Genomic DNA, 21,330 nt, shown 5'->3' on the forward strand with positions numbered 1-21,330 from the left:
AGAGCATTTTCCTGCTTGAACTCTCAACATCTCTGCATGGGATAAAGCAGCCGGGAAGTCCTGCCTCTGTATACACCGCTGTATGCACCAGTGCTGTTCTTCCTGCCTGACCCTGGGCTGCATCCCGTCTGCTGCAGCTCACAGGTCCCTCATCTTGTCAGCCTTCCTCTCCCCAGGCAGAGTGAGACATTAGAGCCTGATCTCCAAACCCAAGCTGACTCTGCAGCACTCTTTCTGCCTCTTCCTCCCCACCCTGCCTTGTGTGTAAGCTTTTCCTGTTTCCTTGTCAGCAGGGTCTCATGGTCCAGGCATAGGGCCGGCAGGTGTAGACCCATGACAGCACAAATAGGCACAGAGCTGGGCAGCAGCCTTGGCCTCCACGCCCACTGTCTTCTGAGACTGTCCTTTAGTGTTCTCTGCCTTTACCTCCCTCCCTTCTTTGTCAACTTAAGGCAAAGCTCTAGGGTCATCCCAAGCGCTATGGCCCAAGTGGCAGTGAACAGCTGAGTTGTGGGGCTGGGGCATCTTGAAGACTGACCTACATTACTGCTCAGACTCCTGCACACAGTAGGAAATTGGTGTGTTAAATAACAAATGGCTCCATGGGTCAAGTTCAACACCAGTGATTTTTCTTTTGTCACCTGGGATATTCTTTCTGGAGCTGCACCTGGGCTTTCATCCTTTCCCTGTGAATCTGGAGGAGAATCTCTGGATATTAGAATTCTTCTGCACTAATAAAGTGTACAGAAAATCCTAGACTGGGCATGGTGATGCAGGCCTATAATCCCAGCTACTCAGGAGGCTGAAGCAGGAGGATTACAAGTTCAAAGACCTGCTTGGACTACAGAGTGAGTTTGAGGCCAGCCTGGGCAACTTAGTACTTTGGGACCCTATTTCAAAACAAAAAACAAAAGAATTTCCTCCCCAACAAAACCAAATCAAAACAAACCCCGAGCCCCAGATTAAAAAAAAAAGTAAAAAGAGTACTGGGTGGGGGGACTGGCTCAGTGGTACAGCACTTGCCTAGCACATGCCCCCGAGTTCAGTCTCTAGTACTAAAACAAACAAACAAACAAACAAACAAACAAACAAACAAACAAAAACACAGCATGATGAACTGTTGCCCAGAGTCTGCATTTGAACTTACTCAGCAAACGCTTGCTGAGGACCTGCCAATTCCAGCTCTGTTAGGCACTAGGAGTTAAGGAAAGTCACTGAGACCCCACCCTCTCCAGAGTCCTCCACAGGTCAGGGCTGACTGGCACAGCAGGTATCTGTGCTCTTGGATTTGAAGAGGAACCCTGATGTGAGCCATAGAGCCCTGCTCTGTGCACAGCTTCCCAGTGCCTCCCTCGAGTTTCTGGATGGCCCCATTGCTGCTCAGCTCTGCTGCCAAACACATCCTGAGTGGAATGCCAGTTTATGTCTCCCATGCTTTCCCTGGAAGCTGGACTCTGGTTCTGGAAACTGAGACTCTCTGGGGCTGTGGTCTCTATTAGGTTCACTGGCTAGAGCAGGCACTATACAGAGCACGCCAGGTCTGCAGTGATGGTGAACAGCCCTACCTATGTGCTGGCTAGCTACACTGCCAGGTTGCTCTGAGTTGCAGCGTCCCGTCTGTGCTGGAATGTAGTCTCCCAGGGCCTTCGGAGGCCCTGTGCACAGTTTCAGGTCAGGAAGGGCTGGAGCCCGTTTGAGGAGAGAGTCACACCCAAAAGGACTTTCTCATCTGCCCTACGGGCAAGAAAAACTAGGGTCCTGCTTGCTTTCTGTGCCCTTCCATCCATAAGACCTCTCTCTGGAGCCAGGTCTCGAGGCCCTCCCCTCCCTTCTGAGCCAACTACTGCAGACTCCTGGAGAAGATCCCTCTTCGAAGGCCACCTTTCCGTGGCAGATCTTCTGTTTCATGATATGAGTGTCTCCATGGCACTCATGGGTCTCACAGGACTCACAAAGGGGAGAGAGCAGGCTGGCAGCCTCAGGTAGCCAGTGTGACCTCAGGTCCTGTGGTGTGTGTACAAGGATGAGACACAGCCAGCCTCTGTATACTGTCTGTTCATAGGGAGCTGCTGCCCCCACCCCCAGGCTGATGCCTTCCATTTATTTATGAAAAACTGACACAGTGGTGGGTAGAACCCAAGAGGCGTGGCCATTGGATGGGGAAGGGGCACAGGCTCCCTTCTGCCTTCACCCACCCCATGGCCCCTTGCACTAACTCCTGTGGCCCCCTCCATCCCAGAGATACTGGCAGTGGCTGCCTTCCCTGTGATGTGGAGGGAAGCAGAAGTGAGTAGAGCCCAGACTAAGGCGCAGTAGTGTTGACCGTGCTGTTGGGGCAGGCTGCACAGAACCCACTGCTTTAGCTGCGGTGGGTGTGGTTTGGCTTGGGAGGTGAGAACCCCTCCCACATGGGCCCTCCTGCAGGCTATAGGGCAGAGGGAGTCCCAGGGAGACCCCAGGTAGGTGCCCACATCACACTGGACCCTCTGCAGTCAGCTCTAGGCTTGAGAGACAACTGGAAGCTAACAGACATCACAATTATTCCTCAACACCCAAATGTTTTGTCCGCAGCAAGATCCTTGACAAGGCAGGCAGTCATCACTTCCCACCCTGCAGGACAGAAATCCCTGAATATTGGTTTGAGAAAAGTCTTTGTGCAGCCTGTGACACAAGACCCCCTATTCTCCTGCTCAGGAGGACCATAGGGGGTACAGTGTGGGCCCACTTGGACCCCAAGCTTGGCTTCAGAGTCTCATTCTTGGGGCAGTGGGATTGTCTAAGATGGGTCTAGGTTCAGAAAGGATGGAGCCAGGAGGGAGCTGCCTTCTTCCTTCTTGCTGGGGTAAGAAGGAGCCTTCCACCTGCAGAGGGCAGGAGAGGGTAGGGGTAGGGCAGGAAGGGTCAGACCAGGGAGGCTGCCACCTGGCCAGAGCAAAGCTGCAGGGGCAGGGGCTATAAAATCCATTCAGCCCCCCCATGTCCCTGTGAGCTGGGGGGTCCAAGCTGACCCCGAGCCAGAGGCCACTGCATGGGGAGGGGGGCATCCTCACCACCCCAGGGCACCATTATGCAATCTCTTTCATTCTGCCCTTGTAATTGTGCAGGTCTGGGGGCCGGGTGGGCCGTGTGGTGCCAGTCACATCCGGGCAACCCCAACCCAGGTCCTCTTCGTCCTCCTCATCCTCTTCACCAGCAGGCACGGAGTCATAGGCCAGCTCTTCCGAGGGCAGTGTGGTGAAGGTTGTGAACTTGACCCTCTTGCGCTTGGAGGTGGGTGAGCTAGCAGGGTCCTCGGTCTGGTCCCGGGCAGAGCCACCTGAGGAGCCATCCCCGCGGCCGTGCACCTGGCTCTGGACACTGGTCTGCGAGCTGCCGCTGCTGTGGTGATCACCATGGCAGCAGGCAGGCACGGTTTCCAGCGCGTTCCCTGTTGGTGGGGACAGCTCGCCCTGCACTCGCAGTGGCTGCCCATTGCCCAGGAACACCCAGTGGTGAGAGTGGTCCATGCTGGTCTGGCCCTCGGGTGGGATGCGCTTGTGCCGGTAGCGCAGCACAAACACTATGCAGTTGATGAGGAAGACGAGGATGGCCAGGCAGAAGACCCCCAGCAGTGCATACATGCCTATCTCTAGGTCCGTCAGCCCCCGGGGCATCTGCAGGAAGCCAGTGGGCAGTGGCAAGAAGTCCTCTGTGGGTGGCACTGGGCCGGAGGTGCCTGACTCGGGGGCCTCCCCTGCAGGGATGGCCGTGCCTGGTGGGCCAGCTCCGCGGGCCTCGTCCTCGCCCCCGCCAGGCCCTGGCTGGCTGGGCCCTGGATAGTCGTAAGTGGGGTCCTCCTCCTCCCGTCGGAAGTGTACTCGCAGGCCCACTGGGGTGGTGGCCAGCACACTCTTGCGCTTGGTTTTCTGGCAGCTTTCTGCAATGCTGAGCTCAGCCCTGAGCAGCTCGCCTGCCCCCTCAGCCTCTGCCACCACGGAGGGGAAGGCCTTGTCCTGGGTCACAGTGGCCACCCGCTCATCCAGGCTGCTCACTAGCAGCCCGTAGTCTCGGGGACTGTACAGGGAGAGTGGGGCTGTAGTGCCATCACTGTAGGAGAGCCAGAGACTCAGCAGGGCTTCCTGGAAGAGGAGAGGGGCCAGGAGTCAGATGGCCTATCCCACCATCTTCTGTTTGGTCTCAGCTCTGCCAGGGTCAGGGCCACCAGCCTCTGCCTCCTAATGGGTTCCTAGCAACACAAGTATTCTGGCTTGTGATAGGTGGGACTCAGGACCCAATCCCTTGCACTGTGAGGAAGGTGAACACAGGATATGACTTCTAAGTCTAACACACTATCCTGAGGATGGCTCCTCTTCTCTTGACCAAAAGGTAAATTCCCCTTGGGTTTAGCTCATCTATTCAGTTGCAAAGGTAGCCCCACATCTCTATGCCTGACACTGGGAACCCCCACTCAGACCCTTACCTAATGAGAATGCACACCTACCCATCCCTCTCCTCCTCCAGCCTTCTCCCCACCCTCCCTGCAGTCCAGCCTAGAGAGGTAAGGGACCTGGGATCACAGAGGTAAGAACACAGGATCCCTATGGCCTGATACAATCACCTTTCCACTACTGTTCAGTCAGTACCTGTGCTACAGTAAGTGGGGCTCCAGAGATGGGTTTGGAGGGTGGCAGAGGTAATAGCCCTCTGAGAATTCAGGAGCAGATCCTTAGCCCTGTGAAGGGCTGGGTGATGGAATGCTGAGTTCCCTGTTTACCTAAAGTCCTAGTCTGAGGATTAATGGCCCCAGTGAAGAAGAGTCCTCAGACCGTGGGTTAGGGAACTAGTTACCTGCTTGACAAAGCTGAGTGTGGGTTGTACAGCTGTGGTAGCCAGGATGGTGTGACTGCTCCCAGGACTGGGTCGCAGGGACAAGGTGAGGCTGGCCACCACCTGGGCCTGCAGCTGTGTGATGCTGACTTTCTCCTCTGTCACTGTCAGTAGTGTCTCCCCCAGCACAGCCTCTGTCAGGGGGGATACCACCTAAGAGAACAGGCAGTAGGAAAAAACTGAGAAGTAGCTGTCTTGCTCAGGATCCCCACCCAAGGGGAACACTCAGCACTGTTGGAAAGAGGGCTGGAATACTGGCTGGTGTGGGCAGAACTCCTAGCCTCTGCCACAGGTCTGCACACGGGAGCCAGGGAGAGGGTCAGGGCCCAGGCAGGAATGCAGATGTTAGAGAAAGGTGAACTGATCTTAGGAAAACACTTCTGGATAGTGATAAACAGTAACTAGTGCTGGAACTCGGGGTCAGGGAGACAGCAGGGCATGGTGGGGACAGAAGACTTTAAGCAAGAATTTAAGCAAAGGGGCCATCCACATCTGCCTCAGAGGACTGCTGCCAGGTGGGAATACGGGCCCAGTGTTACTAGAATTTTTAAAAACTTTTATTTATTTTATGTGTATGAATGTTATACCTGCATGTATGTAAGTGCACCTATGTTGTGGGGTGCCCAAGGAGGCCAGGAGAGGGTGTCAGATCTGCTGGAACTGGAGTTACAGGCAGTTGTTAGCCTTTGTGAGGTACTGGGATTTGAACCTAGGTCCTGTATAAGAGCAACCAGTGCTCTTAACCCCTGAGCTATCTCTCCAGCCCAATATTTTTTTTTTTTTAACCAGAAATCTGGATTGTTTTAAAAACGAGAAGCTTCTCAATTTTGAGATGCTGGATCAAATGTTTTATAAATGAAATACGTCTTCACTTATAAACTCATAAGTGGATGATTTCTACCAGTCACCCCTCTTCTCTCCACACATGTTCTCTGAGGTCCTGCTCTAGCCTCCCTCCAGGAGGGCTCTGAAGACTGATGAAGCTTCAAGGTGAACTTTATCAAGAAGTGAAAAGAGTTTGACCTTGGAATGTGGGACCTCAGACAGAGGGAAGAAAGTGTATGCTGGGGGTCCCTGGGGTGGCTTCCTAAAGCCAAGATCCTGGCACACCTGAGCTCTCCACTCACAGGCAACCCAAGTTCCCACTCCCACCTTTTTGTACTTGGATGGAGCCCTTTCCTACCTTAAAGGGGGTGGTGCCTGGCTCCAGGCCTGCCAGTGTGCTGCTGTCCACCATGTGTGCCACTCGGGGGTCACCAACCCGCATGAAGTCACTGACCAGGTCGGTGACTTCCACCAGCCAGTCGGGGCCCAGCATAGTGACAACCTGGTCGGTGCCCTCAGATGATGTCGTGTGAAACTGGGTGAAGACCTGCAGGGTGGCATGTTGGTACTGCAGGGCACAGCCTCGGCTGGCACTCTGCCTCCGCTCTTCCTCCTCTTCCTCCTCGTCCTCACTCTCTCGGGCTGACCTAGGTGGGGAAGCATCAAGGTCAGGGCTGAGCGCTTCAACCTGGCTTTCTAACTCGCACGTCTCTCCCCTTGCCCTTGCCTTGCAGTTCCTCTCTGGCCTCTGGCACATGCCCTCCTTGGCTCTTGCCCTGCATTGCATAGAGGTGCATATGGAGCCAGGTATCCCAGCCTCTCTCTCCTGGAGAGGTTCCTTCTTTCACTTTCCTAACCCATGCCTGCAAACAGCTGGCATCCAATCCTAACAGTAACCTTTGCCTCTTTTTCAGCATTGAGCATGGGCCTGGCACTGTGCTGAGCCTCAAACTGCCCCAAGACGGAATCCTTGTAATGGACGCCAGCAAGCTCAGCTGATGTGCCCTACGGCTGAGTGGAAAGCATAAATCATAAGTGATGAATCCTCAGGATCAGCTGAGATTTCCAAGTAAGGTGTAGAAGGTACAGCCTGGTTTCCTCTTGCTACTTATTTATTTATTTATTAAGGTACAGCCTGGTTTCCTCTTGCTACTTATTTATTTATTTATTTATTTATTTATTTATTTATTTATTTATTTTTTTAAAAGACAAGGTCTCCAACTCAGGCTAGCTCTCCCTTAAACTTTCTGATCCTTCTGCCTCCATCTCCTGACTGCTAGGATTGCAGGTATGAACCAGCATGCCTGGTTTTCTGTGGTATTAGGGATTGAACCCAGGGCTTCTTGCATGCTAAGTAAGTGTGGGGGTCTCTCCCTCTCCTCGCGGGTCGTTGGCCACTGGTCCACGAGGACAAGGGGAGCAGAAGCGACGAGCGGGGTCAGGACGGCCAGTGAGCACTGACGGAAGAAAGCCCTTCCCGGGAGGCAGGTTCAACGATGCAAACAGCTCCAGACTCAATGAGACAGCTCTAGATTCAGTGAAACAGCTCCATCTATTCGGTGGGAGAACTGGGGAAAATATATTGTGGGGGCAGTAGCCAAAGCCTCAGCTGATAGGTGCTCATAGTATGCTTTATTTACATGTGGCAGGGGCTCCTATCCTCCGACTACCAGGCAATGCCTGATTATCATATAGAAAAAACCTGGGAGTAGTTTTTACTCTAGGTAACTATGCCAAAGGTCATGTTCCAAATAAGGTCAGGCATCCGTGCTTGGTGGCACTTTCCAGGTAAATCAGGCAGGAAGCTCCTGCTGACCTGCTGAAAAGGGGAGTCCTTCCATTTGGCGCCGAGCCCCTTAGAGCTATCTGGACATGGAGGACTACAACCCTAACAGCAGGGTTTCCCAACAGGTAAGTACTCTATCAAATGACTTACATCTTTACTCCCCTTGTTCTGATTTTAGCGAAATGCAACAAGAGAAAATTTGGGGTATCGAGCGAATTTGGAAATATTTAGGCAATGCAAATTGGAAAAACATGCTAAAATCTGGAGATTCCCTTCCAGGAAGGTGTACTCTAGGGGAAAATCTTGCTAGTACTGTCTTAGAAGCAACCAAGCAGAATATTCTTTCACATGAATTCTCTTTTACCTTTATCAACTAATTTAATCTTAAACACAATCCTGTGAGGTATTATCTTGCCCATTTTACAGATGAGAATAATGAGGTATAGAGAGGTTGAATAAGTAGCCTGAAAATGACAAAGTCTAACAAAAGCCTAGTTAGTGATCAGTGGGCGCAATCAAGCTGAAGGGGCTCTGCTTTGCGCTTCAGTTCCTGCTTCAAGTCTTCCCTACACTAAACTCAGTCCAGGTCTCCCTTCCCTCCCTGCTTCTCTCCATAGTCCTAACTGCCCACCACAGCCCTGTCTGCCCACCACAGTCCTAACTGCAGCTCTGGATGCCCACCACAGCCCTGGCTACCCACCACAGTCCTAACTGCCCACCACAGCTCTGGATGCCCACCACAGCCCTGGCTGCCCACCAGGGCCCTGGATGCCTACCACAACTCTGGCTGCTCACCACAGCCTTGGCTGCCCACCACAGCCCTGGATGCCTACTACAGCCCTGACTGCCCACCACAGCCCTGCTTTTTTTCTCTGCTGGGCTCTACTTGTGGAGCTGAGTGGGTGGGTAGAGTGTGGTAAGTATACATGACATGCCTTACAGGCAGACACTCAGGTGTGGGAAACTTCAACTCAGTCAGGGAACTTGGGGATGCATCATGGTATATCTGTGCACATGGGCTCAGGAGTCTGTCCTCTGTGCCCAGTCAGGGCCTGTGGGTACACTGTGCATGCTGCTGCTGGTGCTGCTGCTATGGGAGTGTATACCTGGCCAGGGTCCATGGGCACCGTGTGTCCTGCTGTGTGAAACTGTGCCCAGCTAGGGCCAGTGTGCTGCTGTTGTGTGTGAGGATGTGCCCAGGCTGTGGCCTGTGGGTCATCAGCCGACCACTTTGCACTTGTCCTTTAAGGCTTATCTCATGCAAGGGATGGTGGTACACACCTTTAATCTCAGCACTTGAGAGGCAGAGGCAGGCAGATCTCTGTGAGACTGAGGCCAGATTGGTCTATGTAGTGAGTTCCAGACCAGCTGGGGCGAGAGGGAGGCTCTGTCTCAAAAAACAACAAAAAGCAAATGAAAGACTTAGCTCATGAATAAGCTTTTCCAGGAAGCCTGCCTTGATTTCTGGAGAGAAAGGGGTTCTCTCCTTCATGCCTCTTGATTTCTAGTCCAGACCTTCCCACTGTACCTTGTAATGTGTGCATGCCTGTCTGCCCTGCTAGATTGAGAGCCTGGCCGGCCACACTCACGCCCCACCTCAAACACCCACCAGTGCCTAGCACACAGTATGTGCTCAGTAAAACATGCTGATTGCATCACTGCCTTCAGACTCCAGGGGCCTTACACACATGCAGATCAAACTGCTATCCCAAGTCCATGCTGCGTGCTGGGACTGTACCTCCGGTCGGGAAGGATGGGCACCCTCCATCCCTTCACTTGGCTGAGGCGAGCATCGGAGAGCTCTATGTGCAAAGGCAGCTTGGGAACCCAGACTGTCATTTCCAGGGGAGTACTGAGCACGTCGTAGCGGAAGGTGACCCTGGCGTTCATGGACCCTCGAGACTCTTTTCCACTCACAAACACATAGTCGCAGCTGCTGGACACCTGGGGAAAGGGAGGAGCAAACAGCATGGGCATGGCTTGGGGACTTGAGCAGAGCAGGGACTTGGGTCTGACCACAGGGTCAGAAAGGCTGCTGGAGAGAGCTGTGGGAGGCAGCAAGGCCATGGAAGGCCCTGTCTCCTAGGAGTGTCAGCCTGTTCCTGCTTCTGTTTCTGCAGGGACTATCCCCTCCATCTATGAAAAGGAACTAACGACAGGTGTTTTACTGGGGCTGTTTCCATCTTGCTACAATCAAGTCTGCTGCAGTGGCTTTAGGAAAGGGGCCTCCCAAGGCTGACCTCTACTCTAGCATGCCTAGGACTCTGGTGCCAGGTGCCTGTCAGGTGGCAGGTGGAGTCCTTTACCCCACAGGACCAGGCCTGGTGGAATAGAAGGGCTGGAGTAGGGAACAGGTCTCTGCCTCTGCCATAGCGTTGTAGCATGGATTGCTAGGTGAGTGGGCAGCTGGTCAGTTTCAGATGAAGGGCTGCTCCTGGCAGAAGTGGGGGAAAGGGAATGGGCTGAGGAAAACTCAGGATCAGAGAAGTCCAAGCACAAACAGGTGGATGGTGGCCACCAATATGTATGGCTTTTGCAAATGTGTGCCCACCTGGCTGGTCCTCGCATGGTTAGAGGCTCCTTGATAGAGCACACGCCTTCAGGACACATGCTAGTGGAGAGCAGTACTCCCTCCATCTCAGGGGTCACTGCTAGGGTTTCAGGGCAGGTGCAGATGGCTGAGTCTGTTGAGGGTGCTCATGCACATTCCTGACACACCTGGAGTGGATCTTGTGTGTGCACACACACTGGGAGCTCCAGTAAGAACACACCTTGGGACACTGCCTTGAGTTTGGGGGGGTGGTCTACCATGTGGCTAGTGAGCTGATGACACCCTAAAGTCTCTGCAGGGGTAGGGGGTGCTGTGGCTGTGCCTCATCCATGGAGATGGACCCCTGGACCACTCCAAACCCTTGGAAGATCCCTGAATCATTTTGGAGGTGGATGGAGGGAAATGGGAGAGCAGCCCTACCAGGAATAGTCCTTTGCCACCTAAGGCAGGGGATTCCATGTGCAGGCTGTGAGTTCCATTTGGAAGGCTGGCAGCCTCCATAAGAAGCCCATGTTCCTTTGAGATTTGCAGCAAGGTCATTTAGAATCCTCTGTGACTCCTGCAGGTCAAGTCTACCTGCCCCTTGCCTTGTCTGAGTCTGTCACACATGGTGCTCAACAATGACTTGCTGGGTGGAGGTCAACCATGCCAGGCAGCCCACCAGGTTTGAATGTGGGGGCTAGGAGAGGGAACATTGTGCATGTGTGTGTGTGTGTGTGTGTGTGTGTGTGTGTGTGTATGTGTTTATGTGTGTGTGTGTTGGGGGTGTGTGTGTCTACCAATGTGGAACTGAATTGTTTGAGATAGTGGAGTGCTGCTTGGGATGGCGAAGAGAAGGGGCAGCTCTGGCCCACAGCAGGGCAGGTGCATGGCATCTTCCAGGGTGATCTGGAAGAGCTTAGGAATTCTTCTCCTCTGAAGACCTGAAGCCTTCCTGCCCAGAGCCCCCTGTCCAGAAAGCCCACCTTGATAATGTCCTCATTGTCAGACTGGCACTCCACTAGGGCAGAGACATCTAGGATGAGGCCGGTCACTTCGATGGCAATGACTTTGACAGGGATGGCCACAGTCCGGCCTGTCAGGATGGCGGTGTTGATGATCTCTGTGTCCTGCAGGGAGGAGAAGGGAGGAGCTGTTTTCTGTGTGCAGCTCTCAAGCCTCTATTCTGGCTCCTTCTGCTGCCAGTCCTCAGATATCTGTCTTTCCTCTGGGGAAATGTTGCACACATACAGGGACCTGTCTCCTCCCAACCTGGAGCTCCTCAGTCTGCTCACTTGGACTGTTACAGAAAACTCACCCCACTTCCAGGGAACACTGCTTCCCCAGACCCCTGATCAGGGGTCTCAGACATCCTCCTGGCTGGTCAAGGTACTCTGGGAGGGTTGCAAACTATTCTGCCAGCTGTCTACAACCCACCACCCCTTCTAACCAACCACCCACATCCCCTCCCCTGTGCTGGGTCCCTTCTGGAGCATGCTCCTCTCCTCATCTCAGATGGGGGTGAGTGCCTCCTCTCTCATGACCTCCAACAATGCAAGGGCATAACCACTTCTCCCAGGAGAGCCCCTCTAAGTAGCCCTTCTCCAGAGGCTTCTCCCATGGTGACTTCACCAGGAGCAGTGCTGTACTTGCACATGCCCAGGTCCTTAGATCACCTTGTCTCAGAAGAAGTGGTCTGCCCACAACGCCACCCCCATCCATATGTACATATGCTCAGCCCTGCCCAGTCCCACAGCACACATGCACACTCATGGACCTGGGAGCCAGTTGAGGCCCACTCACCATGGCCAGGGGCAGGATGGCCTGCACGTCCCGCTGGATGACCGTCAGCTCAGTGACGGCTCTCTCCAGGTCAGGCAGGGCACCGTGGCCTCGGTAGTCGATGTGCCACATGATCCTCCGCTTCACAGACTGGCTGGTGAAGTTCTCCATCTCAAAGTCCAGTTGTAGGATCTCCAGGGGGCCCTGGCCCTCCCTGCAGGGTGGGGCAGGAAGGGAGGAAGCAGAGGATGGAGGGCAGAGCTCTACAGCCCCGGCAGGGACACACCTCTCTTGAGCAGCTGCTTTCCTCAGAGCCTCCTCAACCCACCAGAGAACCCCAAACCAGGGAGTCCCACTTCAGATCTCCAGCAACTGAGTCCAGCCTTCTTCAACTCCATCTTTCTCCACAGACAGTCCCCCAGCCCACAGGTGCCTGCCTTACAGAGGTGTGACTCACCAGGGGGGCAGGGGTGTGCCCTGGGCCCAGGCCACATCCACAGTGGCTGTTGAGTGCTTTGCCCCAGTCAGCAGCTCTGAGGTCACATGCCATTGGCCACTCCGAGACTTGGTGCCTAGGAGGGTCACACCCTTCTTGGCCTTTACCCTGAGACAAGAGGGAGGAAGAAGAGGCAGAGGGTCAGGCTGGGATCTCAAATCTGTTCACCTAGTCACTGGCCCTGCGCTGGAGCTGGTGGTAGGGGAAGTGGGTAGGTTGTTACTCCAGGGCCTACATTTAGTGTTTCGGGGATCTGGCTCCCCAAGGCTCAAACTTCTGATATTACCATCTGCATTTTTTATACTTTGTCCTTGCCTAGCCTCTACCCAGTTTCTTCATACCTTAGTGATATAACCTCTGCATACCCTCCACCCTCGATGGCCCATAAGGACTCAGACCCTCTTCCTTTTCTTTTTTTAAAGACAGGGTTTTATGTAGCCCAGGCTGATTTACAACTCAATAAATAGCCAGGAATGACCTTGGATTTCTGATTCCCTCTTGTCCACAAAAGCCTTAGGATTTTGTGTGTATATCACCATACCCAGTTTCTGTGATGCTGGGGATCAAACTCAGGGCTTCACGCATGCTAGGTGAGCACTCAAACAGCTGCACCACACCCCTGCCCCAGCATCTCTTCCTTTTACTGACCTGAGCACAGCAGTCTGGAGTTCTGCTGGGGCAAGACAAAACACCCCCCTATCTGTCGTCACTGTGACAACTCTTCAACCAGCAAGAGGTGGAGGTGTCTCTAAGTCTTTACTTCTCCAGCCTCTCCTGTTGATTCTGCCACAGTTTCAGATCATCTCACAGCCTCATCAACCTCCTCTGGACACACGTGATCTAAGTACAGCTAAGCTGTGCTCTAGCACCAACTAAAACAGATGCTGATGCTACTGTTAATGCAGCCCTAGATAGCTGGTAAAACTCACATTCATGTTCGAGTTTCAATCACTGACTTAGGAATGACACTTTCCAGGAATTGGTGAAAGACGTGCTTGAGAGGAAGTACTTAAAGAAGGTGGGAGGTCAGTCGGGCGTGGTGGCGCACGTCTTTAATCCCAGCACTTGGGAGGCAGAGGCAGGCAGATCTTCGTGGGTTCGAGGCCAGCCTGGTCTACATAGTGAGTTCCAGGCCAGCTGAGGTTACAGGGAGACCCTGTCTCAAAAAAAGACCCCCCCCTCCGAAAAAAGAAGGTGGGTGGTCAAGGGTGCACTTGCCTGCGTATGACAGTATTTTGGTGAGACCTTTTTATGTCCTCAGAATCCCCTACCTGACTCAAAGCATGCATTCCCACTGAGAAATATGATGTCATGTGGGGAAAGGATGTGATCAAGGAATATATCAATGCATGAATTATCTTCAAAGTATTGAAAGGGCCAGGACACCCAACTCTAGGATGGGAGCCAGTGTCCCAGCAGGCACACACTCCTGCTCTCCACTAGCCCAGCAACCCACAGCTGATCTCAGGTCTCCATGTTCCGGTGCTCTTATCTAGGAAATGGGTGAGAGGTACCAGCTTGCCTAGGGGTCCTCCCAGCCCAGATCCTGTCTTTCTGCCGCCATGATTGTAAAGGTTCACATTTCCCTCTATCGCGGCTCATTTCTATGAGCTGGAGAGACCGTGGGAGAGACTTGGGAGATACAGAGGTTGGGGACCAGGGAGATAGCTCTGTGGGTAGAGAGGCACTTGCAAGTCAGGCCTGACTTGAGTTGAATCTTTGAGATCCACATGGTGGAAGAAGAGAACTAATTCCTTAAAGTTGTCCTCTGACCTCCACAACTAGGTAGTGCTGTGCACACCTGACACCCACACAAAAATAAATAATAAATAAAAATTGTAACTTTAGGAAAAGAAATCGTGATTGCATTAGGCGGTAAGGACAAACCGGTGCGGTGTGGTGCACGTTGCTCCAGTGATAGGGTGATTGGTAGGGGAGCTGGAACGAGAGGGCTGGGACAGGTGCAGGGACAGGGCTGCACTTGACCTAGGCAGGGGAGCCCTTCCCGGCCCCCAGCGCCTTTACCTGAGTGTGAAGTGCTCTACGCTGGGGCTGGTGGCCGAGGAGGAGTTGGGCGCCAGGTAGAGGAGGATGCTGAGCACCTCTCCTGGCTTGAGCGGCCTGTCTGGCAGGCGGATCATCAGGTTGCTGTCTAGCCGGTGCTCTTGCAAGGCCCTGCGCGGCGGTGGCCGGAATAGGCTGATGCTGCCTATGCGCAGCAGCGGGTGCTGAGTGGGGCTCTCTGCGCGCGCGGCCGCTCCGGGCCCGGGGCCGCGCCGCGCGGTCCCGCAGCCACCCGCCGCGTCGGGGGCGTGCAGCGTGTAGTAGAGCTCGGCCTGCTGGCTCTCCGTGCCTGCCTCGGGTTCCAGTCCATCCGGGGACTTGCGGCGGACATTCGGGGGTGCGGCCGGGGCCGGGGGTCCGAACCAGGCCAAGGGCAGCTCGGCGCGCACCAGGCAGGTGGCCAGACCCCCGGCCAGGCGGCACGAGCTCCGCACCTCGCGCGCGTCGCGGAAGGCGTGCAGGCGGACGCAGGGCAGCCGCTCCGTGACACCGAAGTCGTCCCAGTCCCGGCCGGCCACGTAGAAGAGCACCTGAGCCACTGGCTGCGAGGCGGGCACGCGGGCGCGCACGATGAAGGCGCGCACCTTCCAGTTGACCGTCAGGCGCTCGGGGATGTCCAGGGTGCTGGACGGCTGCAGCAGCTCCCGCGCTACCACCTGGCTGGTGCTGAAGGGCCCCAGGGACACGTTGAGGACAGGTAGCTCCTTGGTCTGGAACACCACGAAGGGCTCGGAGCGCTGCAGGGAACCGTTGGCCACCGTGGGTGTTGGTGGCCGAGTCTCCCGCAGGAAGAAGGCCAGCCTTGTGTGTGACAGGCGATAGCTGACCGGCAGCACTGGGCTGGCCTGAGGTCCTGGGGGGCTGGGGCTGGCCGGGTGGGAGCGGCTGGAGGCTGGAGACAGAATGCACAGAGGCCTGGAGTGGTCAGTAGAGGGCTCTGAGGACCCCCAGGGGATTCCCCCATCCATCCCACCTACTGCAGAGAGCCAGGGGTTCTGGCCCCACTTGGTCCACAGGCTTTGGTGAGTACCAAGCCTAGCACCACTGTGTGTGAATCATTCTCTCTCCCTTGATTCATTTCTTCCTTTGTAACCTAGGGGGCCAGTGATGCTTCAGTGAGGTTTTATCCTTGGGTGTCCTCAAAACTTGCACAATAAGTGAGTGAGGTGGGATGGCTCATAAGGGAAAGGTGCTTGCCACCAAACCTAAAGACCTGAGTTTGATCCCCAGGACCTTCATAGCGGAAGGAGAAAACTGACTCCTGCAAGTTGTTCTGATCCACACATACAGGCTGTGATACACACACACACACACACACACACACACACACACACACACAGAGCCCCCAAAACCACCTGAAAAATGAGGATAAACTATTGCTTCCTCAAAGTGTGGTTTCGAGGGTCTGCTAAACTTGTGCACAAAGCGCACAGCTCAGGCTCTGGCATGTCGATCTCTGTCACTGCAAGCTGGGCTGGCATTCAGCTCTTGGCAAGTTTTAGAGTGTTTGATCCCCAGATCAATCCTTGGAGTGGGAGTTGTGATCTCTAAACACTCAACCACTTGCATCTTACAGGTGAAGGATCGAAGGCTCTGGGCACTTAAGTCACTCAAAGTTCACAGGCAAAGGCCAGAAGCAAAATTCAAACCTGGGGCCACTTGACTCTCAAACCCCAGCCCTTTGCTGCACCACCTGTCTCAGATGAATAGGATCCAAGGTATTCCCTGTCCTGATTCCCTTTAACTGCACACTACTTAATAGGGGATTTTGTCCTCAGTCTTCTAATCCTAAATGTGGGCCCCTCCCCAGCCCACTCAGTAAGTGGCCAAGTTCTAGAGATTCTGTCTCTTGACTCACAGCTGTGTTTTGAGCTGTTCCCTGTCTCATGGCTGTGTCTGGGCTGTCCTCTGTCCCCTATGTCTAGTTCTGGTCTCATCCCATGGTAATAATGACCTAAAGATGCCCAATAGAGTCCTCCCTACCTCCTCTGCCTCCCAGCCTTCCCCTCACCAACAGGAGCTGCAGTGGCCCTTCTGGGTGCAGGTGGGACCTCCATTCCCTGCTCAAGACCTGTGACAAGGAAGGACCCTGGATGGAGGCCTGTGGTTAGAGATGCTTCTATGCCTCTACCTGTAATTCCAGCCTTGGGAGGTGGAGGCAGGAGATCCTCAGAGCAAGCGGGCTTGTCAGACTAGCCATATTCATTCTTTCAATTTGAAAATCAAGGTGGTGATAATGTTGATCTCTAGGGTGCTCTTTGTCATTTGTATTTGAGAATCACATAAGAAAACAGTAGTAATTGTGTGGCATGATACAAATGTGTGTAGGTCTTATTGGAGTTTCTCTTGCCTGCTCTTACAGTAAAATCCTCTATGGATCCAGATTCTGGCATCTGACTGTGACATTCAGGGTCCTTGACTTGTGGCCCCAGGGGCCTCTTGTCCCTAGGCTTCGTCCCAAGCCCCACTCACTGTCATCCTCCTCTGCTCATGTTTTGCCCTTGCATCCTATTCTCTCCTTATACAAGCCAGAATCTTCCTCCCAGGTCCAGCTGCAATGCCACCTTCTTCAGGAAGCCCTCCAGGTTGCACCCTCAACCTCTGTGAATTTCCTCAAGCTTTGTGCTTCGCAGAGGGATCCTCTCATCTCTTGTGTGGGAGACTGTTATTTTCAGAGCCTCGCCTCAATTATGCCTTTAGCCGGTTCTAAGTGATCTATGGTGAATGACTGCAGACCCCCTCTGTCTCAAAGAGGAGACCCCAGTCAGTACTTGGCATTCCATGCAGTTCACACATATTCATCATTTTATCAGTGTTGATCAGACCTTGCCAGAGTCACCAATATCCACACCTGATTCTTCACAAAACAGTGAAGTTCTAGTGCCCTGCTCTCCTGGCTCCAGTGTCTCTAACCTATTTTAAATCTGCACTTTAACTTCCTAATTCAAAAGCTAAGGTTTAGGGACCTGGGTAGATGGCCCAGAGGTTAAAGAGCTTGCCGTTTGAATCTCCAGAACCCGTGCAAATCCTGGGTGGGCAGGGCAGCCTGTCTGCAATTCCAGCCTTGGGAGGTAGAGACGGGATCCCTAGAGTAAGCTGGCTTGCCAGACTAGCCATATTGGTGAGCTCTGGGTTTGATTAAGAGGCCCTGCTTCAATGACTAAGGTGGAAGAGTGATCAAGGTTCCTAACATCAACCTTGGACCTTCACATGAATGAGCACAAATGTGCACATGCACCCCACCCAAAATGTGGCCCCCCACTCATACAAAAATGGAAAAAGAAAAGCTGTGGTGATTGAGCCTGGTATGGTGGCACAGGCTTGTAGCCCCAGCACTTGGGAGGTGGAAGCAAGAGGATGGCAAGTTTGAGGCCAGCCTGGGCTACACAGAGATACTGACTGAAAAACAAACTAACAAAAAAGCAAAACAAAAACTAAGGTGCTTGGCTTGGGGCCCAGCAAGGGCCTCGAGGTAGGCAGTGGGATGAGGGGTACTTGCTCTCACTGCCTCACTGGCTTCTCCTGTGCAGCTCATAGGACCTGCCAGGGGTACCAGTGGTCTCTGGCTCTCAGAGCAGCCCATGCTTTCTCCACCAGGCTGCCTCCCTCCATTCTCAGGGGACCACAGGTCCCTGCCACTTGATCCCTGCTGGACACATTGCTCCGTGCAAGAAGCCTTGGCAAGCCCTGGGGTAGAGGAGAGCAGGGGTCAAAGATGGGGCTCGGGAAGGTGTTTGTGGAGATCTGGAAAGCACTCTTGCAGCACAAGTCAGGGCACTGCAGCCAGTACACAGCTCTGGGAGCTGCAGAAAGCTGGCAAGCTGACAGTGGCTTCAGGCTCGAGGCCAAGGCCTCTCCTTGTGCAAATGGCTCCCCACTTGGAGCCTCTAGTTCTACCTCTGAAATTGCAGAGGTGACATCATCAACAGGCTATCAGCTGCAGCCCTAAGTGGGGAGACAGTGGGGAGCAGTCTCAGCTCTGCTGGGTGTTGGTGGGGATGTGCGGGGCATGTGAATACTGGGGCTCCGGTGGGGATGGGCCATGCTTGTCACTCTGACTTGGAGAAGCTGCAGTGGGTCAGTGGACTGAGTACTCCATATGCAGACAGGGTGCAGTAGGCAGGGTGGAGGGTCAGAGCACTGACCCTGCCCTCACCATACATCCCCACAACCCCCCTGGAGGATGCTAAGTGGCATTTAGTCAGTCCCATTTGCCCCCTCGCCCTCTTCACAGCTGACCATCTGGAGCCTCTGGAGGCAGCCTGGGAGCAGAGGCCACCAGATGGGTGCTGGATCCTAAGAAACATGAGGAAGGGGTGGGAAGAGGTTGCATGTCCCCTCTGCCTCCCAGGGTGAGGAGCTAGTATGGCAAAATCAAGACCCCAGATCCTCTAAATCACTCTCTCTGCTCCATGAATATGCTGAGCTCTTTCTGTTTTGGGTCTCTCTGGGCCATTCCTTTGGCCTGGAGCTCTTTCCCCTAATATAGTTTTTAGGCATCTTTCCCATCTTCCATCGGGGTACCTCCCCTGAGCATTCATTCTTTCCCACCTCACCAATCACTTGCTCTCCTGCCTCCCTTTTCTTAACTAGTGTGTGTGTGTGTGTGTGTGTGTGTGTGTGTGAGAGAGAGAGAGAGAGAGAGAGAGAGAGAGAGAGAGAGAGGGTCTCTTATAGTTCAGGTTAGCCTCATACTCCCTATGTAGCAGAGGATGACCTTGAAGTCTTGATGCTCCAGCCTACTCCTCCTCTTGAGTGCTGGAATTACAAGACTGCACCACTGTGCTCCTTTTCTAAACTGCATTTCCAGCTCCCCCTTGCTTGATTAAGTGTCTTCATGGCACTTACCTGCCTCTCAACTAGGTAAGTTGTGCAGGAGTTTGCTGTTCCTATCCACCAGAACATAGCTCCCCAGAATAATGACATGCATATGAGTTCTCTGTACTACGCAAGTGCTTAGGACTCAGTCTGGCACATAGTAGGCCCTCAACCAACGTTCACTGAAAAGATGAATGTCTCTGAATAGATACTGTATTGTAATGAGTTCCTCATTCCTGAGGCTTCCATGAAGAGCCTGGTAGGCCCCTGGCGGAGGGCCCCCGGGGGAGGGCTTCTGGCTTTGGGCCCTAGTGACTGTTGTTCTCTCTCAGCGACCTTGCAGATAGGGACGCTGAGCTGTTGAAACAGTGCCTGCTCTAAGTAAACGGCCAGCATTCAGAAAGGGAGTCAGTACGCTGACCAGGGCACTGGTGTTTTCTTGTTTGTGTTACTGTGACCCACAGCAGCCTTTGCCATCCCAAGAGTCATGAAATCACTGCCTCCTCTGGGCCTTGAGATCTCAGTGGGAGGGTGGGGGTTGGTCCTCGGCATGAGTCCTGCTCTATTCACTTGTATCTGCAGCCGAAAGGAAGCTTCTTGACCTTTCTGGGCCTCGGTTTCCCTTGGGAAGTGGGGGAGGCTCTGGAAGCTTTCTGGGGTGGCTGGAGAGTATAGGGGGTGGGCCGCTGGAGTCAGCAGGTCACTCAGAAGCCAGGGTTTCAGAGATGTTAGATGTTGGGTATGTGCCTGAGTGTGCATGCTGGTCTGTGAATCAGCACACAGCTCCAACCAGTGGACTTCACGAAACAACTAGAAGCTTCTCCCCCACCCTCATTCTCACTATGTAGCCCAGACTGGCCTCAAGCTCTGGAGTCTTCCACCTCAGCCTCTTGAGTTCTGGGATCACAGGTATGTACACCACCATGTCTGCTTTGGAAGGTTCCTGGAAGGAAGACAATGTGAGGTAGGGGTGGGGGATTTACCTAGAGATGGAGTTCAGGCTGGGTCAGCAGTGGGAGGGCAAGGGGTGCCTCAGGGGTGAGGCAGAGTGGAAAACGACAGCTGGGACCAGCCTTGGATACTCAACACACAGGAGCTGCCCATAACCTGCAGACTCTTCCCCACCCATGACGACAGAGGCTGGCTTGCATCGGACCAGCCCCACAGTAGGCTGTCCATGGCAGTTTCCTGCATGGCCCTGTGCTCTGGGCTCCAAACCCCCTCAGCCCTTCTGTTTAGGCTGTCCCCTGAGGGCAGACCTGGCCTTGCATTTCTGAGGGTGACTCCCCTCTGCCTTGGGCCTTTGGCTGCACTGGATGCCTGGGACTCTTGCACAAGGGAATTCTCTGTATCTTTTCTGGCTCCTGATGAGCTATGTGTTCTCCTAGTTAACAGGTACAGCATCTCAGCATGCAGCTATTTGCAGACAGGGTCTCTAAAGAGCCCTGAAGGTAATAAGAAGCTGTGGGTCCACACTAACAGGTGTCTTTATAAGGAGACAGCAGACAGATATACTCAGAGGCAAGATGACATGAATTGAAGCCAGCAGGAAGAGGCCCTCACCACATAAGACCACCCATACCTACTCCATCTCCTGCTCTCAGGACTGTGAGAAGACAGGTCTCAGGTGCCCAAGCCACCCACCTGCCACATCTTGTCAAGGCCTGGTGAACCAACACCACCCCTTACAGCCTCAGTTTTCTTCAGTAAGGCATGGTGGCAGACAGGCTGGAACCATACAGCTTTTGTACACGTGATAGTGTCAGCCACTGAGTGGCCATCCCAACCCCTGCCATACTACACCTAGCAAGGAGTCCTTCTCACCTGAGCTGGACCAGCTTCATCCTCCCAACCACTGGAAAGATGAAGGAATAAACAGAGCTTGCAAAAGGGCTTCCCATCCACCAGGACTGAAAGAAGTCTTGCACATGGCGAGCACACCCCATGTGGGCTCAGCAGTCCCCACTCCCAAAGCTCTGCTCTCTCCTCCCATCTCTCTGTGCAGCTCTGGCTCTGCCCTTCAGTCCGACCCTGGAGCCAATGTCACACAGATGGTCAAAGGATTCCACTTCTGTGACTGTTCCCTAAAGCCAGGAGACATTGGTTCACATGTTCATTGGCTGGTGCAGGGGATCCTCAAGCCACCTCCACCCTCCACTCCAG

The 21,330-nt window shown here is 53.8% G+C and overlaps 1 protein-coding gene across 2 annotated transcripts in view; it reads right to left on the reverse strand.

The window, feature by feature from the left end:
• Positions 1-2,049: 2,049 nt before the first annotated feature.
• Tmem132e (transmembrane protein 132E) overlaps positions 2,050-21,330 on the reverse strand; it is a 55,090-nt gene continuing 35,809 nt past the window's right edge. For both annotated transcript variants that reach the window (XM_008848157.2, XM_017801953.1), the window contains exons 2-9: positions 14,311-15,241; positions 12,247-12,393; positions 11,811-12,003; positions 10,994-11,137; positions 9,216-9,421; positions 6,050-6,338; positions 4,828-5,019; positions 2,050-4,118 (exon numbers count right to left, since the gene is read on the reverse strand). In XM_008848157.2, the coding sequence (XP_008846379.1) occupies positions 3,066-4,118; positions 4,828-5,019; positions 6,050-6,338; positions 9,216-9,421; positions 10,994-11,137; positions 11,811-12,003; positions 12,247-12,393; positions 14,311-15,241 (3,155 nt within the window). In that variant the 3' untranslated portion in view covers positions 2,050-3,065. The remainder of the gene's footprint in view (positions 4,119-4,827; positions 5,020-6,049; positions 6,339-9,215; positions 9,422-10,993; positions 11,138-11,810; positions 12,004-12,246; positions 12,394-14,310; positions 15,242-21,330) is intronic.

This window comes from Nannospalax galili, unplaced genomic scaffold (genome assembly GCF_000622305.1).
Source record: "Nannospalax galili isolate Female #2095 unplaced genomic scaffold, S.galili_v1.0 scaffold363, whole genome shotgun sequence".
In the NCBI taxonomy this organism is placed as follows: Eukaryota; Metazoa; Chordata; class Mammalia; order Rodentia; family Spalacidae; genus Nannospalax; species Nannospalax galili.